The sequence below is a fragment of the Numenius arquata genome, chromosome 8, assembly GCF_964106895.1.
Source record: "Numenius arquata chromosome 8, bNumArq3.hap1.1, whole genome shotgun sequence".
Classification (NCBI taxonomy): Eukaryota; Metazoa; Chordata; class Aves; order Charadriiformes; family Scolopacidae; genus Numenius; species Numenius arquata.
This window is the reverse complement of record NC_133583.1, coordinates 42,824,819-42,841,324: the sequence shown is the minus strand read 5'-3', so window position 1 is coordinate 42,841,324 and position 16,506 is coordinate 42,824,819. Positions and strand designations below refer to the sequence as shown.

General features: G+C 41.7%; 1 protein-coding gene across 1 annotated transcript; it reads right to left on the bottom strand.

Annotated features, from left to right (window-relative positions):
* Positions 1–9,839: 9,839 nt before the first annotated feature.
* F3 (coagulation factor III, tissue factor) lies at positions 9,840–15,533 on the bottom strand. Its single transcript, XM_074152711.1, has 6 exons — positions 15,467–15,533; positions 14,248–14,362; positions 12,075–12,259; positions 11,497–11,678; positions 11,216–11,375; positions 9,840–10,017 (listed from the first exon to the last, which is right to left on the bottom strand). The coding sequence occupies exons 1-6, from the start codon at positions 15,531–15,533 to the stop codon at positions 9,878–9,880; spliced, it is 849 nt and encodes a 282-aa protein (XP_074008812.1). The 3' UTR covers positions 9,840–9,877.
* Positions 15,534–16,506: the final 973 nt, after the last annotated feature.

The window sequence follows — 16,506 nt, the reverse complement described above, 5'->3', positions numbered from 1 at the left end:
AAAGACAAAATATATCGAGGCTTTTTCTGTTTTTTGATGAGTAGGATTTTTGTAACAAAATAATGAATGCATACTTAACAAATCTCAAGTTACTTAGTTGGCTGATTGACTTGTATTCAGCTTTTAAAGTCCGTAGTACTGTCTGAAATTCGCCCCGGCATTGGCCAGATGATGTCATCCAGTTGTAGGCTTAACAAAATACCTGAGCTCAGCACTGGAAGGTATGTACTTAGAGCAATTGGATTATAGGTACATTAATCTGTTTTAAGTCTGCACCGATTCTGACCTCCACTGTACACAAACAAGAGTATTGTGTAGCATTCTTAAAGGGTAGCACTCCCTTTGGTTTGTATGCCCCAACACTTGAATTCTTCCTTATGTAGAGGGAAAACATCAGTTCCTGAAACCGCAGAACTGAAACCATGGAGCAACAAATGCAAACTGCTTTTCAAGGATCAATCCACCGTCTTTTGAGGATGTTCATTAACCTTGGTCCAGTATTTTTGAATGTTTACTAGAACTCCAGACAGCTGTCCCATCTCAGCAAAAGTTACGCTTTCTTGATGAAGACTGGGAGGTGATCGTGCTTTCTCCAGGACTGGCATGAGACTGGAATAAGGTGCAAGGTGAAAAGAACGTAACTGAACCGTGTCATCTTTGATCCCAAGGGGAAAGTATGCTTCACTGCATAATGTATATATCTTTCTTACAGGGAAAAAAAAAACCAGCAGGAAACATGCACAAAAATTGAGGCTACCTCTGACCCTTGTAATCCTTCTGGGAATAGTTGGCAGTGTAAGCTACATCCTTGCCAGCAGGCATGTTGCAGAGATGTTTCTTGCCCAAATGTGGCACTGATAGAGTGGAGGAGACACACCTGTCTGGACAGCCCAAATACAAGATTATTCTAGCACCATTTGAAAGTGACTTGTACTATAAGAAAATTCTGGATGTATTGCCACTTACATTAGCTCTGTGCTGTATACTAGAGAAGATGACTAGTGAGAAACAAAGCAGCATGGAGTGCTACCATGATGCTTACTTGACAGGCTTTTTAATTAAATCACATCTAGTATTAACAACTTAAATGACTTATTATCCTTCTGCACAATAGGGAATTCAATCTTCATGATTCTTAAATCTATAAAGAAGAAATATCCTGTGGCTTAGGTTTGGAGAGAAAGAACAAGTTTAGTGATTCTTCCATAGGATTCAGCGCTCTGCACACTCAGCAGGTACCAGTGTGTTCTGAAGTGGTCTAGAAATACGAAAAAAAACATTAAGATGGCCTATCATCAAGATAAGAGTTAAAAATCCATTATTAAAATTTATATATAATTGTCATAGATACTATGAGATGTCCATGGTAAAGATCACCTGAAATCTGTCTCTGAAAAATAGTAGGGGGAAAAGGTTACCTTGGTTTTACAGGAAAAATAAACGGCAATTTTTATCTGTCAAGAAGAAAATCAACAGTGTGCAAGTTCAAATTTATGCTTATAAAGCTGCTGTTCAAAACACTTATTTCTATGTATAGCATATTTGCTTCTTTATTAAGTGTAGCTACCAGTTGGTTTGTGCCAGTCTGTTTTTCATGAGCATGGAAAGAGGTTTCTTGGTTTTATGAATCGGTGATGTGCAGCTGTTTTGGGTGGAGGTTGGTTGGTTTTTCTTTCACGTGTTGTGGTTCCAGGCTCTTGCGAAGGCTCTGGATAGAGTCAGATTTTTATTAATGTTGCCTTAAACTTTGCCTGGAAGTTTAGAATGTCTGTGCACATTACAGGTTCCTATATTACTGTTTAAATGTTCTGATGAAACCCATGCTGTTGTGTGCATTCAAGCGTAAGATGGAACTGGTTTCATCTTGAAACAGAAATATAGCTGAGCTAGGTTACTCTGAAAGCAATTTGTCTTTTATGTTAAAACCTTAGAAAAACGTTACCTTCGAAGTTGCTCAGCTGTCTTTGAACTGCTGTGTCATTTTCTTTCCTTGTATCCAAAAGCAGAGCCAGATGACAAGCAGCCTGGAACTTCACAGACAGAAGCTGTCTTAAGGGAGTAATTTGAAAAATATGACAGATTCAGGGTTTGAATAGAAACAGTGCCTGAACATCTGGGGAAATTCCATGGGGACTGACTTCGGAAACTAAAGACATTTGCCAATAATCCTGCAAGGAATGCAGCAATGTGAGAGTGATCACCCCGCTGGCATCTTAAAATAGGAGAGGAGGGGAAGTTGGGCACTCCACTTCTGTGGAATATGTCTTTCACAAACCAGGTTTGGCAGTCACAATCTCTCTCACGCTGGTTAGAAACCTCACTCTCGGTGACCTTTGGCAAGTCTGAACCGTAAAGATTCAATACAATGGCTTTTACTGGCAAAAGGAGCTCTTGTGCTGCATTGCCCAGCCCCATTCCCCACTCTGCTTCTCCACAAACCAACATCCTTACTCCCCACCCATCCCTCGTTCTGGGAAAAAAGTGGCTTCCACACACAGTGCCGCACCAAAATAGAGCAGAACTGGAAAAATGAGGTCAATGCTGTCTGGATAAAACTGAGGCTGCTGAGATTGGTTTACTTGGGTAGAAATAGGGAACTCCACCTAAATGACAGAGCAAGTTTTCTGCATTAAAATAACTTCAGAGTTTGGTACAAATCACAGCTAATTTTTTGAAGCTTGATTATAGAAATTTTGGGGGATACTGCTGTGGAAAAGACACTCCATGTATGTAATGAAAGAGACAATCTTCTATGGAAAGAAGATTGTCCTTCCTTACAAATAACCCTTCCTTTCCTTAGACTGAATGGTTTAGTGTGAGCAGGTACAAAAAAACATTTGACTGATTTTAATTGTGAATCACGACAAGGCAAGTAGTGTGAAGATCTCTCCAAAATAAGCTAACCTTTATTTATTTACTTTATTGTGGTATTCTACTGCGGGGATATATTGGCACAAAAGCAACAGAACTAAAAGCAACGGTGTCGGAAGCTACTGATGTGACAGACTTAGTACAACACTGAAGGATGTTGTAGATTCTCTAGAGGGGCTGATAAGCTGATGTATTTGGGAAAATAATGGTTAAAAAGAAAGGCGTGTGTGCTGGAGGCTTCTTAAAACTCAAATGCAATCTTATATATTGCAACAGAACTTCTGGAAAGCCAGGAGCCATTAGCAAATTTTTTTGGAGCTTAGTAGGGAATTAAGGGCCAAGGTCAAATCTACATGTTGACATTCTTTTCTTTTTTAACCCACAAATGCGAACTAGATAATTAAAAAATGTAAAGTAGATTTTTTTTTTTTTTTTTCAGAATAGTTGTATTTATAATAGTCCTAAGTAGGAATTTTGGAAAGGCTGCTTGAGGTTGGTGCTTCAATGTTCACAAAATCTCTTCATGCTTATGGTGTTACCTCTGTAAACTTCCTCTGAGGCACTGGGGTGCCTCGTGCTGGTGGGATAGAAGGTACCTGAGTAGGTGGGTCTGATAGACAGTCGTAATTCCTGCCTACACCATGTATTTTATTTTTCTGAAGGTGGTTATATATTGTAGTGGGCTGCTTGAGGGTCTCGGTACCAAAGAGCAGCCCCTCACCTGGGACCTGTTTCATCATCTTGTGTCTGTCATTGCCTCTAGAGTGGAAGGCTATTCCCTCAAAAGACTTCTTTGGAGTTGCTTTTTCAGGACAAGCTCAGCAGAACTCAAAGCACGTAAAGCCCAAAATAGCCCCGGTTACAAACACGGCTGCATTCTGGCTATTCCTGCCCAGGCCTCTCTTTTCCATGCTGCTGGACAGATAGCATGTTATCACAGTTCCAAACATAACTTGTACTTCAACATAGCTTATAGGGCTTTTACAGCTCAATTTATACCACGTGTGGTAGTAACGCTTTTTCCAGTGCTTCTGGAAGACTTCAGTACCTTCTCTGAGGTTCTCGGTCCATTCCTCTAAGAGTTAAAAGGGCAGCAAGAGGAATCTGTTTTCTGTTTGAAGCATACCAAGGAAAGAAAGTCTGGTAAGAAGCTTAACATTCAATGTTAAAACCTCCTAATTCTGAGGTACTCCTGAGAGTTCTGTGACTAAAGGAGAACTTTGTCAGGAGAAGGGAGTATGGTTTTGAGCAGACTTTAACACCGTCGTGCAAACAACGGGTAAATAATTACTTGTTGCTACCTGCTGGATTGTTAACTGGGGCCTTGTTTCCAGCAGTGTTTGAAAACTGGACAAGACAAAGTATGTTATAACCCAAGGTCCCTGGAGAACCTGGCAGAGGGAAACATGGACTGAATGGAAGACAGAGGGGGGGAATGTTCAGGGGGAGAGAGCTGCTCCTGCCTTTCCTATGGGTTGTCATTGAGCTGTTCAAGCTATCTGTTCCGCTTCATTATTAGGAAAGAGAAGACACAACAAATTTGACATGCCCTTTTCCTCTGAATTTTGGTGAAATCTGGATTCAAGCTGGATATTGGTGTACTAGCCATTTAGGAAAATTTGGATTAACGTAGTGATTATGCCTTTTTTTGCCACTTGGGGTCACCTTTTCTAGGCAGATGAAACCAAATACCAGCCACGCAGCTGCAAGAATTAGTATCATAGAGATGGCTCACAGAGTGTAAATTGTATATGCAGGGCTGCTGTATGAAGCAGTGTGAAGAGCAGAGAAGGAACAGATCTGAACAGATCTGTGGTGCTTGTGGTTCCACTATAGTGATGGCTGCAGCCGTGACATACGATGGTACGGTTGCACCCTTGATGCTTTATGGAAGCAAATGAGCATGTTATGAATAAAGTGGGAAGATGGGAAATCGAATCGAGCATCACCTCTGTGGAGACCTATGTGTTTGGTGTGAACACATAGTAAAGTACGAAGGCAGCAGAGGGAAAACCTGTGTTAATCAAGGAAATCAAGGATGCACTCTAAAAAAATACAACAAACAAACAAAAACACACAACAAAAAAACCCAAAACCACAACACCTTTTTGTCTAAATAATAAGTACTTTTTATTGGAGTAGGTTTTAAAATTGCACTTGTCATACTGGCTCTTTCATTACACTAGCTTTTTAATTGAGTTATGTGATTACTGAAGAAGTAATTAAAAAATTATGTGATCTCATTGGGAAAGTATTTCTCTATTCAGAGGAAGGAGGTTTTTAATTAAGCTGCTCTTTTGATGAAATAGTTTTGTGAATATAACAATGTCTGAGTACTTAACTATTTAAATATTTTTTGAAGTAATAAGGTAGAAAATTTGAAAATAAATATAGAAGAAAATGCATCAGTGAGGGTAACTGAGATCTAGAACTGTGAATATTCATTAAGTTCTGATTAACAACCTCATTGCTATTTAAACAAGCCGCAAAAAATGTTAATATTTAAAGGTAATTAGGTGCACCATGAAAGGCACTCGGAACAGTGCTAGTGAATGTTTCCGAAGTTATCGGTCCAATAATGGTGACCAAGGGAAGCTGTATAGAGTGCAAAAATGCTGCCATGCTATTAATATATTCTTGATTGTTGATCGAGGGCTATATATTTATTCAGATACTATATTTCATTTAAATGAGATCCTAACCTGCTGTTTGCAGCAATGAGACTGTGTTCATCTCTGGGGAAGAAGAGGTAACGGAAATGAGTAGGGGACGGGGGAGAGGAATGGAAACATCAACAAAGGAGCCAGGGGAAGTAAGGAGCAGAAAGCCTGTGGGCATCTTACAGGAGCAAATCACCGGAGTATGTCACTAATAGGGCACAATTTTTGACAAGATGAGAAACAGGCACAATCCCTGCAATTGGACATACAAGACAGGAGCTGGCTGTAAAAGCCCTGGGGGCAACCAGTGTGGCTGTGTCTTTATTCCCAGGTACCGGCAGGTTTTACTGAAGAAATCACCCCTCAGGCAGGTCTTTCTACGAACTTGCCTAATTCAGCTACAGTTAGAGGCTGAGGAAACATGTACCTTCTGGGTCCTTTGGGGGATATGGAAATGGGCTATATGGGCTGAATGAGAGCCCATGCCAGAAGAAGCAGAAGGATCCCCCCGGTGGGAAGATTTCTCATCGTAAGGTGGACGGAAGAGGAGATTTGCAGCACGCCTATCCTGGTCTTTATGGCCTGAGCTTTTGTGTGGGTCCTGCTGTCGGTCACCGGAGGATACATACCTGCAAATAAGGGAAGGGCAGCTTTCTGTGGCAGTTTTCCTTTGTTAAGGGAATGGGTCTACTGTGTGAGAGAGCATATTCCATGGTGAATAACACCACGCCTACTGGTTGTGGAAGGATTTTCAGCTGGCCAGTTCCTGCTTCTGGCCTGTCTTAGCAGGTTGCTCTTTTCTGGTTTTCCTGTCTTCCTCAAACATGAATACCTGGTCTTCTCCCTCCCTCTGTGACAGACACGGACTATAGAGAGTGTGGTTATTTGTACGTGGATAAATACAGCATAACGAGAAGACTACTCAATTGATTTTTGGGTCTGGTACTGCCAAAAGCCCACTCATTCCTCTGTATTATAAGGTTCTGAAAGAGTGTAGTGATCACTACTAACCTGCAAAATAATCAGCGTTACACCACCAAACCAAGGAGGTAATCTATCACAGCTGTTTATTCTCACTTACTTAATGCAGAAACCCTTTGTCCCGAGTTGCCACATAACTAGTGATCCCAGTTAAGCTTATAATCACATTCTTATCATTACATGCCTCTCGGCAGCAGCCTTCTCATGGTGGAAGGCCGAGTCTGCTAGAAATAGATTAGCTAAGCTGTTTGCTGCCATATCCATCATACATACATTTATGAAGTCCTGCACAGTTGTTCATTTTAAGCAACGGCAGTAATTTTATTGGCTGCAATGCTGTTAGGGCTGGCAGAAAAGTAACAGAACAGTATCAGCCTTTTTTCACTCATGTTAAGAATAATAATGTATTTTGAAAGCAGTAGTGTAAAATGAAAGTGGCTTTTTACAGCGTGCGATGTTACACATTCAGCTGTAGGAGGAGAGGGACACAGAACGTAACTGCTGTGTCAGAGAACTGTGCAAATGTTTTTCTGCACTTCAAATAGTTGGATACCTTTTGCAGATGACAAGGAGCAAAGCAGAACAGGGGAATCTGGAGAATCAGTGGGAACAAACTTGCTTACAGAAACCTGTTCAGAAGCTACACCAGGGGACTTAGGTACGTAGGAAAAGCTTGTCCTTTCTCACACCGAGTCCCTGCGTGGCTGGCTCCATCTTAAATGGGTACAGTGCGGACGTGGCCACATGTGGGTTGTAGATAGGTTCTAGTCTTTCTTCCTAGTGACAATACCTTTATTCAACCACTCCTTTTGCTCACCCTGATACGCTGAGAAAGTTAAATCTCTGCATAAAACATTTTGCATGGTCTCAATATGCTGGTCCAAGGGATACTTCCGGAAGTTTGCAATAAAAAGCCCCTTTCTCAACTGTCTCCACAAACAGCAAGAAACCTCTTTGAAACAGGATCTGTGAGCCCCGTGACTCTGGTTACTCAGCATTGTTGGATGATAACATACTGCAGCTAGGGAGCAGAAGCACTTCAGGTTTCCAGAACTCGGTGCAGTAGTGGGTCACTCAGACCATTTAAGGCACTTGTTTTCATTTCTATGGACGTTCCTTCTTTCTTCGTTCTAAGAAAAACAACCTTCCCATTCAGAACAAACCAAAAATCTCTTAAGTAATGAAGTGTGACTCATAACGCCATTCTGTGTAGCTTATGATAATCAACTACACGGTCTAGTTTAAAAAACGCTATCTTCTATCCTACGGGTTTTCCCTTTCCTATGAGCTCTTCCCTTTTCTGATCTTCGCACTGAATGAAGTGAGGAAGCAGAACAGTCCGGGGAAGGGAAGTAATGACAACTTTGGAATGCTTTTAAAATTACTCCCACAAGCTCTCTCATTTTTTTGATTGCTGTTGTAAGATTCCCCCTCCATATAAGGTTTATGCATCAGCAGAAAATGCATCAAGCATTTATTGCACAATATTAAGTAAACAGGGGCTTTTTTTGGGGGGGGGGTGGTGGTGGTGTTTGTTTTCTTCCCTCTATAAAAAAGGGAATTAAAGAACAAAGGAAACCCCCATGAACCCCACTCACACGTTCATAGGAGTCCTAATCCATGCAAAAAAAGGTATCTATAATACAATAAGGATGAAAAATATAAAACAAAATTCTGTAAAAAGGGATAGATTATGATATTAATTTTGTATGTTATTTCTTCTCGTATATGTAATGGATATCTTCTTTTAAGACATGTATGAAGCTTTGAGATAGCCAATTAGTGCCAACCACAAGATGCATTTTTTTTTTTCCCCGTTCTCTTGATTTTTTTTTTTTTTTTTTTTTTGTGCCCATCACCATCATTAGCAGCAGCAGGAGATACCGACATTAGTTCCAGCAGTTCTCATCTTTGGGCCAGGCTCCATAATGCCTTGAATGAACATCAGTGCCACAAGCAGTACAGACACCACTGTGGGAATCCCTATGTGATACATCGAAGGAGATGGCCATACGCTTCCCATTAGAGTGAGAAGCTGCGAATGCAAACAATGAACAACCGCTCACAGAAGCAGATGGCTGAACAGCAACGCGGGACTCTTCAAAATATTTCATCTGTTCGCGAACTGTGGCTTCTCATATTTTTATCCTTACAAGTAGTAGGTGCCCTGGTAGTCCATTTTGCAGGGTCCCAGTTAGACTTCTGGCAGCTTGCCCACACTGCTGTTGCAAGATAAGTTTCCTAAATCTGTTTTTAATTTAGTTCTGGAATGAATACTGTGCTTCATTTAAAAAAGGAGAAGAAAGTCTTATTTTCCCAGTCACCTTTATTTCACTAGAAAAGTATAAATTACCATCATAAATACAGGTATCACCGGTATAAAAATTAGATTCTCATTTATAAAATAAATATTAAAAGTCAAAGCAACAGGTACCTCCAAATCCCATCACCAAGATGATCTGAATCTGTACCGCATAAACTATTCATTCACCAACTGCTTAATTAAAAATAATATTCAAAATGCAGTAAATACTGCTACCTACTCAGTGCTTGCATAAAGTGAGTTACTACTGACTCAGAAACTGCAAAGTATTTGTTCTAACACTTACTTGGAACCATCGGACTACCCTGTCTGTATAACTCTAGGTGTAGTGTAATCCAGATATGCTTTCTGGATGGATAGCAGCTACCTACTCCACGAGTGTTTCTTACAAGTTGCCAGGTACAGTAGTTTCAGTTTGTTAACCTTTGATTGTCTATATCCAAAGATAAACAGAACAAGTTAATTTTATCCAAGAAGTGCAGAAATAATAGTAGCATCTTTGTCACATCTGAACTAACAGATCATTTCACCAGTTAATAATGTTAAAAGAAAGTCAGATAAATACAGGTTTTGTTTCATAGAAACAGAAAGATGTTCCTTTTAGTTAGGTAAAGGACACATGTTTTACAATGGTAGTGTTTTTTTCCCCTCACAAGTACCATAAATCTTCTGGCTCAGTAAGGCCATACTTTCAGAATGGCTGTAACCTGGTCAAGTCAAAGGTCCATCTAGTTCAGCATCCTGTTTCAGACAGGACGATAGAAGGAGCTTGGGAAGAGTACATGAGCAGGGTTAGGATACTGTAATAGATCGCTAGATCTGTCTTCCAGCCTCTGGCCACTAAGTGACACAGGGCTTCCTGATACGTGGATTTTTCATCTGTAACCATCTAACAGATTTTTGATTCCACGTAAAGTTTGGGCTTCAAAATTCCTGTATGAGAGAGGCTAAAAGGCTCCACCCGATTACCCAATTTATGTTTTTTGGGTTTGTTTTCTTTTTTTGCTTTGGAACTGCCCCTAGTGTCTGCAATAATTTTTCCTTAGACACCATTAAGTGGTTCCTTTTCTCTTGCAGCTTTTGCTTTCTTGCGTTTACACAGGATCACTGACAGGACAATGGCAAGAGTGATGACTGCAATTGCTATCACTGCTATAATGATAAAGACTTCAGCTCCATATTCTGTAGGGGAAGAAAAAAAAATCCAAGATTCAGTTATCAGAAGCCATAATGATACAGTGCTACAAACTCTTAGAACCTAGTCAGTCCACTAAATTAAAAAATGCTTTCTGTATTTTACAATATCGCAGAAGTGGAGTGACCACCTCAGTGTGAACTGAATTAATTTTAATGTGAATTTGTTGGACTGAGGTAAAGCTTTTTTTCACCTGGTTCACACTAGGTTTTAATCTAGTTTAATTAGTGCACTAAAATGCCATTCTACCACCACAAGAATAAGTCAAACCATTCCCTCTATCCCTGCATGATTTCTGTGAAACTAAGTCCAAATGGAAATTTATTCTAGGTTAGAAGCTAGAAAACACCAACAGAAGAGATTTCTACTCAAGCTGTAATTTATTAGAATTCAACTATTGTGATTAGCAATAAAGTTAAGAAAGTTAATTTGAGAGAGCTGATTTGCCAATTTTAGAAGAGCTTTTTCTACTTAGAGTGCAAATATTCTTATCTGGTGGAGAAGAAAGATACAGTGCAGCAATGTGATATTATTTCATAAATATTGATGACTTTATATTGAATAAAGTGTTATCCAGGTTGTTTGTCTGGAATTAGACTGGCTGATTCACCAATGACTCACTAACTTGTTTACCAGTAAAGAAGTTAATCTGCCGACTTCCGACCTTGTAATATAACAGTAAAGAAAGTCTTAGTCTCATCATCTGCTTTTGAGATAATAACTGAAGTTCAGTTCAAACTACAAGTGAATGGAAATGCCTGTTACGTAGGTTTCCAGCACTTCTATGTTTTAGAGCTGATCCTTCAAGCACTTACTATGGGACCTGCTATTGGAAGGATCTGAGGAAAACAATCAGAAAACAAAAAACTGAAGCTGAAGGCTACTGACGAGGTCTGAAACCTCAGTGACCAGTCATCAACTCAGACAATTTTAAACTAGCAAAAACAGTTTAGAAAACCTTTAAAACCGGCCCCAACTGGCTAAAGATGGTGGACTCTTAATTAATGTTGAGTTATTCCCATGAGTTTCCATGTTCAGTCTGTGTCCTCTCACTTATACAGCAAATAATTTATTTTATAACATAGGCATCACAATTTAAAGAGGTATAAAAATACAGTCAGAATCCAAGTGGAATCTTGTTAGAATGCTAGACTGTATGACAAACTTCACCAGATAGATACATACCATCTAAGATATTTCTTCCTATACTGGTACAAAGCACCATGCTTTCTTGACCATAACGGTCTTCTCTGCGGGAGGGAATGACTCCCTGTATGTAGAAGCAATAGTTCTTTGTGCTCTCAACACTTAGTTCAAATTTCTGGCTTTTTGTTGTTGCATCTTTCTGTAAAGGAAAAAAAAAATACTTCAAGGAAGTGTTCTTTGCAAAAATGTTAGCTCTTAAGGTAGCACAGAAATTGTGTGGCTATAATACAGACACTGAACAAAGCAGAGTCAGACCTTACCTTTCCAGAACTTTGATCTTTCCAGTAATAGAGTTTGTATTCCAGGTCATGTTGGAAAATATCTCGAATACTTTGAAAGCTTCCATTAGGAAATGTATATGGTGTAACCGGATCTTGGAACACAATATTCAGTTTTGAATCTTTTTGTGTGTAATTCTGTATCTCCGGTTTTCCAAGAACAGCTAAACAAACATTTTTTGAATTAAAAACCTGGCATCAACTTTTCTACACAACATGCACTTTTTTTCTTCCTCCCTCTACTCCCTTCCCTCCTCAGATTTACAGGGCCAAAGTAATACAGTGAAATTCTTGTTTATTAATAAATATCTTCATCTACTACACATTGGTAATAAAATGGTCTACCCACTGTAGTGAGAAACAAATGGCAACTAAAATCTTACACACTCCCCTACTACAGGGAAAGCTTTATGCCTGAATGTCATCTTCTCAGATATCAGTATGGCTACTGTAAGAATCTATAGGAAAAACCGTTAGGCCCTATCTAAACCTCGTTTAAGTCAATGGAAGTAATCTTGAAAGGAAGTTTATTGTAAGATTTAATTGGCAATCCTACTTACTCTGACTATAAGGTGTAAACTTTTCAGAGACTGCAAAAGGTGGTTCTTCAAAGTTATCCATCCCCGAGGGCGTTACAGACAGTATGTGTGCTGTATAGGTCTCTTTTACGTTCCTGAGCACGTCAGTAACATCACACTCTGTTTCTCTTGTCAGTATGCATTTTTTTTTTGTGTCAGATACCTGTCTGCAAGAGGAAGAAAGAAGCGTCAACACTTTCCAAGCAGACTTTTACGTATTTAGATAGGTTAAAAAACATTTTCCCCCTCAAACTATAGATTTCCCTCATCCAATAGAACAGTCTTGCGAGTGTACTAGGTTGAGAAGAAGAAAAAAACCTCAAAACCCACTATCCTGTACAGCTATATTTCACAATTCGAAGTAGAATCAAGTAAATAAAATGAGCCATATTAATTATAGAGACGTTATTGGATATGTATATGAATTAAAAATTCAATCTTTTATATTAATTGAATAGAAACCATCATGCATCTGAAAACTATTGCCTTGAGAAACATCAGTTGTTCTAGGAAGCTCTGTGGACACCAAGATTAATTGTTTAATGTGACAACATGTCCCCTCATATATGTCACTTGTGTTTGCATCTATGCAGGTGCAAATGTCACTATGAACCAGACAGTAGCAGCTATTTTCATTGCAGAATTTTGATAAAAAAATATTGACAAATAACATGACCCAAGCACTTGCCTTGATTTTTAAATGATAGAAAGCAGGTCTATTTACTTGAGAAATAAAAAAAGGAACAGAAAAAAAGTGTTAATTCCTCCTTTTACTTCTTAATAAGAAGGAATGGAAAAACAAATTAGATATTACTCCTTCAATTCTTTCCCCTGCTTTTGACAGTGAACCAAGGAAAAGAAAAATTTTGTGATCTCAGTTGAAAGAGCAAGAGTGCTGACTGTTTGGAATTAGCAAATGAGTTTCCCTCCAAGCAGGTCAAGTTTTATTTGAGTCACCTGAACTCCCTTCTCACTTCACCAGGTATCTTATGATGTCACAGATCAGTTAGTGATAGCATTCTAGAGATGCCTTGAAAAGGGACAGAGGAGATTTGACCTTTGTGATTAAACAGATGTACTCTGTAAATGTACACAGATGAGAAAGCAAACATTTTAGCACACTTCATCCATATGAAAAATTTGTCTAAAAAAGTGCTTCCGTATCAGAACTATACCTGATTCTATACTGAATCTTGGGCAAACAGACTTCATTTTTTTGCAGGTACAAATGGCTGGAAAGAAACTCCAGATTCATAAATTTCATAAAATTCATTCTGCTAAGTGTGTGCTTCTAAGTCTATTAATTAATCACTCCCTTAAAGAATAAAAGAGGCCATTGCATTGGTATTTCATCCATTAGTCATGAGATAGCTCTCATTTCTATGCCACTTTTACAGACAGAGGAGACTACAGTACCATATTTTCATTAATATGTAGGAGAGTTGATGATGCAGTTTCCCTTTGGGGCATGTTTAATAATGGTCTGTGAATTAATATGGGAGCTATGAACAGCACAGATTTATTACTGAACTTCATGGAAGTTTTTGTGCAGTATTGACACTTCACATAAGCTGGCTAGTTTTTATGTGCACAATATTTCATAGCTTACATAAAACATGATGACAGAGGAAGTCTCGACAGAGGTGGATGAGCAAAGGTAATTTTTAGTAAGACAAAGGTAAATTTTAGCAAGACAAATTATTCATTTACTGTGATTCATCATTTAGAATAAAATGCAGACTCATATTTATCAGACACCTCCCAAGACTAAAGAAAAAAGACTCAATCCAGACACCTTGAAAGACATAAGAAGGTGAAGTTCTATCTAATACATGGTATGTCAGACTGAGTGTCAACTTCTTCCAATTATCCTGGCCTAGATGTGCAGTGCAGCTGGCCTACACCGAACTCCAGAACTGAAATATTGATCTAAGGCTCAACTCTTCATTTCTGAAGTGGGCAAAACCAGAAGCCCAAATCAGACATTCTTATAGTTGGATACAAAGAAGTATTAACAGCTGGGTTGGCAATTTTCCCAAATCCTCATGTTTGGGCTTTATTCCTGTTAGATTGAGTGTCAGAAATACTCAAACATACTCTGTGTGCAGCTTCTTCAATCGCCATTAATGGACGCACCTTGGTGCTATCTACTTACCCGTGTATTTCTACTGTATAGAAGTAACCTGATGGTTTTGGTTGCCACTGTAGTATAGTCTTAAAATTGATTGAAGACCAAGTGATATTAACTGCTGTTGGTAGTTCTGGATTGCCTTTAAATACAGAAAAGAGAAGAGTGCCATCAGTCCTATTATATGTAATTCCTGGTTCCCTGCAGTCATTGTTTAGTTTCATGAGGCATTTGCTGTTAATTGCTACTTGGAAATGTTCTTTTGGGGGAAAAGGCTGGGTCCTGCCCTCCGGGCTCATGCTTGTCTTACTAAAGGAATGTGTCCTGGCAGAAGTGAGAAATATGAGAAGAGGATTGTTTTCCTTCTTACAACTCCTAGGTTGCTGAGGTAACATTTGGAGTTCTGTCTAATGCTTCCTTTTTGATCCAAGAACTCTGAAGAAGCTACAAAATCTTGAAGATACTAATGAGAATGTCCAAGAACCAAACAAATGCAGGCTGGTTCAAAATCATCCCTGGCTGTATCTGCTGGAGGAGGCATTAGCTGCTAGTTTCCCTGTTTATTTATTGTGGGAAGATAAAGTCTTCAAAGATCAGCAGTTGCCCTGCACGCTTACATGTGAGAGGGGCTACACCCGGGTGGACTCGTGGCCCGCGCTCAAGAGGAAGGGCGGCCTCGGTGACCCGCGAGCCCGCCGCCCCGGCAGACGCCGCAGCTGCTTCGGGGAACTGCGTGGGAGGAAGCCGGAGTGGAAAACCCCGCGCTACCTCTGGAAATCAAATGTTTCACTGAGCGATACCCTAATTATTTCCTAAATACCACCTTCTCCGCCTCTCCGACAAGCTCGGAACCGGGGATGAGAGAAGGAAATCTGGCAGATCACGCCCTGTCACCGTAGGTCAGCAGCTGCGGCCAACCGCCGACCCCTGGGACCGACCCCTGCTCCCCAGCACGACCCGGCTGTGGTCATGATGGATTCCCCCCCCGGGAGAAACTCGCCCTTGGCGACCCTAGCGCTCTGCCGTCGGGGTGCTGAAGCGGAGCCGGGTGGGAGCCGGGGCCCGCCACAGCCCGCCGACGGGTGCCACCGTCCCCCCACAGCCCCGCGCAGGACAGTCGCTGTCCCCTCCACAGCCGCCGCCGCGGGACGGCTCTCCGCGGGGCCTCGGACCTCTCTCGGTCAGAGGGACCGACCGTCGCCGCCTGTCCCCGTCCGCCCGATCCGGCGGCCCTCCCGATACCCACCGGCGGCGGCTAGTCGCCACAGCAGGGCGCTCAGCAGCAGAACCCGGCCTCCGTACTCCAGCAGCATCCTCGGTGTCGGGGGATCGACCCGTCGGGGTCCCGGCGAGGCTGAAGGCGGTGAGCTGCCGACAGGGCGGGAGGCGCCGGCTTATATCGGCGGGAGGAGAGGCGGGGACTGCGGGCGGATCGCCCGCGGGGCAGCCCAGCCAGGGCGGCGGTGGGAGAGGCGGTGGATGGACCGGACGGGGTCACGGGGAAGGGGAACGGGGCTGGCGGAAGCGCTTAGGCACCGCCGGGTTGAGCAAGCGGGGGGGGGATCTTCGAGGAAACTGGCGTTACTGTAAGGAGAGGGGGACCGAGGGAAGAGGCGTCATGTCCCCCGGGCGGCTCCAGCCCCCGGCACGGTGTCCCCTGGGGGAGACCCACCTGGATGTGCAAGTGCACACCTGGACGTGCCCACCGGCCGTGTTTTCCCGCCTTCTCTGTGTCCCCATACGCTTGTACCACCCCTCGCTTCTCCCCTTTTTGGCCACAGGACGGAATGTTGGTGAAACTGGGCAAGGCTTGACAACCAGTTTCAACCACTGTGAAACTTTGGCGGGCTTTCAAGGGGCGCTAGAAGCACCCCGGCTCGGAAATGACTGCTCTGGAGGGCAACTGATCCTGTGGAAGTGATGTTGGGTTAACTATCTTAGATCCTGTAAATTCCGAAGGGCTAAATATGTTGGTTCTTGCCTCACCGCATGAAGCGTTTGACACAACTGCTCAGCTAGCCCACACCCTCTGTTCTCTCACTCCGCGCACACGCAGGCATGAAGCCTGTCACGGCCCACCTGCCATACCAGAGAGCAAACAAAGTTCGAGTATTCAGGGATTTGTTCCTCACCTCTCCCATAAACCAGGGACCTGTCCACCCTTTCCCTACAAGCTGCTGTGGGAGAGGTATGCCATTTTCACAGGTAACAGGGAATCTGTTCTCTGACGGATGGTTTTCTCAATCTTAGCCTGCAGCCTTTGCGACAGGCTCCCTGGCCTCTCGG